The sequence below is a fragment of the Engraulis encrasicolus genome, chromosome 18, assembly GCF_034702125.1.
Source record: "Engraulis encrasicolus isolate BLACKSEA-1 chromosome 18, IST_EnEncr_1.0, whole genome shotgun sequence".
Lineage (NCBI taxonomy): Eukaryota > Metazoa > Chordata > Actinopteri > Clupeiformes > Engraulidae > Engraulis > Engraulis encrasicolus.
In genome coordinates this window covers 48,120,981-48,122,825 of record NC_085874.1, presented here as the reverse complement: position 1 = coordinate 48,122,825, position 1,845 = coordinate 48,120,981, and the positions used below count along the sequence as shown (strand labels likewise).

General features: G+C 45.3%; 1 protein-coding gene across 1 annotated transcript; it reads left to right on the top strand.

The window, feature by feature from the left end:
• The first annotated feature begins 217 nt into the window (after positions 1-217).
• Positions 218-1,156, top strand: LOC134468274 (trace amine-associated receptor 13c-like). The gene has a single exon (XM_063222216.1). It carries the CDS (start codon positions 296-298, stop codon positions 1,154-1,156), a length of 861 nt encoding a protein of 286 aa, XP_063078286.1. The 5' UTR covers positions 218-295.
• Positions 1,157-1,845: the final 689 nt, after the last annotated feature.

Here is a 1,845-nt window from a genome sequence, read left to right as displayed (position 1 = left end):
CTGTTTGCTACAGTATAAAAACGGCAACCCAGGTCTGATATGTGAGGAGTGAGGAGTGGTTCTGACCATGTCACTGGATACACTCCTCATTCACAGGGAGCTCTTCACTGAGCCAAGCATGCGCGGAGAAACACACACACCTGCACCCAGCACTGTCAGCAACCACAACCACACCCAGCTGGAGGAGTGTGTGTCTTGCCTGGGGAGCACTGCGGTGACTCCTGCATATGTGGCTCTGTATGTGTCTGCCGTGGCTGCTGTGGTCGTGACCGTGTGTGGCAACCTGCTTGTCATCATGTCAGTGTGCCACTTCAAGCAGCTGCACACACCGACTAACGTCCTTCTTGTCTACCTGGCCATCACTGATTTTTTCGTAGGGGTGTTTGTGATGCCAATGCAGTTCATCTGGCTCATAGAGTCATGTTGGTTTTTCGGGGCAGTGGCTTGTGCTTTTTTCAACTTTGTTTCGTTTCATTTGACATGCGCGTCGGTGCACATTGTGGCCCTCATCGCCGTGGACCGGTGCATGGCACTGAGCGACCCTTTCTTCTACTCCAAGAAAATCACTGTGAACCTGATCCTTATTATTGCCACGGTCGAGTGGCTCTTCTCTATGGCCTACAATTTCGCCCTGTTGTACTGCAACGGTTTCTTCACCGATGCCCTGACTCTATGTCCTTACACCTGCCTCATTGCTGTCGATGAAATATGGTCTTGGGTTGACTTTGTCATTGTGTTTGTGCTGCCCTGCTCAGTCATGTTTGTGCTGTACCTGATCATCTTTGGCATTGCTAGAAAGCATGCTACTGCCATCAGGGCAGCTGCTAACGCACAGGGCAATCCAAACAACAGACAGACGAGTCACAACGTCCCCAAACGATCTGAGAGAAAAGCTGCCAAGGTGCTCGGAATACTCGTGTCGGTGTTCTTGTTGTGTGTCGTTCCATACTACATAGCCAGCGTTATTCCAGGGAGCATTAGCCCTAAAATATTTGAGGAAGTCCTGAACATCACGTCTGCCCTGCTGTACCTGAATTCTTTGTTCAATCCTATTATTTACGCCTTGTTCTATCCGTGGTTTCAAAAGTGCATGAAAATCATTTTCAGTTGTCAGATATGCAGCCCTGCATCCTCACTGATGCATGTGAAGGGATAATGCTCATCATGACACACACATGAGATGGGAATACTTATGCTTTCATCAATGCATGTAATGCGATAATGTTATTATGATGTTATTATCATAGATGTGTATAGAAGACTAGATACGTCACAGCATATTCCAGCGCGTCCGCAGAGGTCTTCTATACACATCTATGGTTATTATTATGTTGTTATTATAATACAGTGATATCATTTACCATACACTCCGTTATGTTTGTAATGTGAGAATGCTTATATATGCTGGTGTACTGTTTAACAGGGCTACGATAGGTATGCATGTCAAAAGACGGTCTCTCAGTGTAAGATATTGGCATACTGTAGGCTGCCTTTAGTGAAAGAGACTGGCCTAATGATGATGCGTACAGAACATCCTCTGCAATGCATGGGAAGAAGGATAGTCAAACATGGGCCTTAAAGGATAACTGCTGCCAAATTCGACATGCAGTTGTAATGCTCACACTACCCTGGACTTGTCAGAACATGAGATTTTTTTTTTTCTTCAACCTTTTCCGAGATCCTGGTCATTGTAATGGTGGTAGGTGTTTGTTTACATTTCAAAAAAACATATTGATTTATTCCCAATAATATCCAAAAGGACATGCATCAGCAGACAACAAGCAAACAGCAATACCTTTTGGGAAAAGATCTCGGAAAGGGCTGATGAAAAATGCAGCATCACCG

Excerpts from the sequence above, each read along its gene's own strand:
- LOC134468274 (XM_063222216.1), top strand. The coding sequence starts at position 296 with ATGTCAGTGTGCCACTTCAAGCAGCTGCACACACCGACTAACGTCCTT.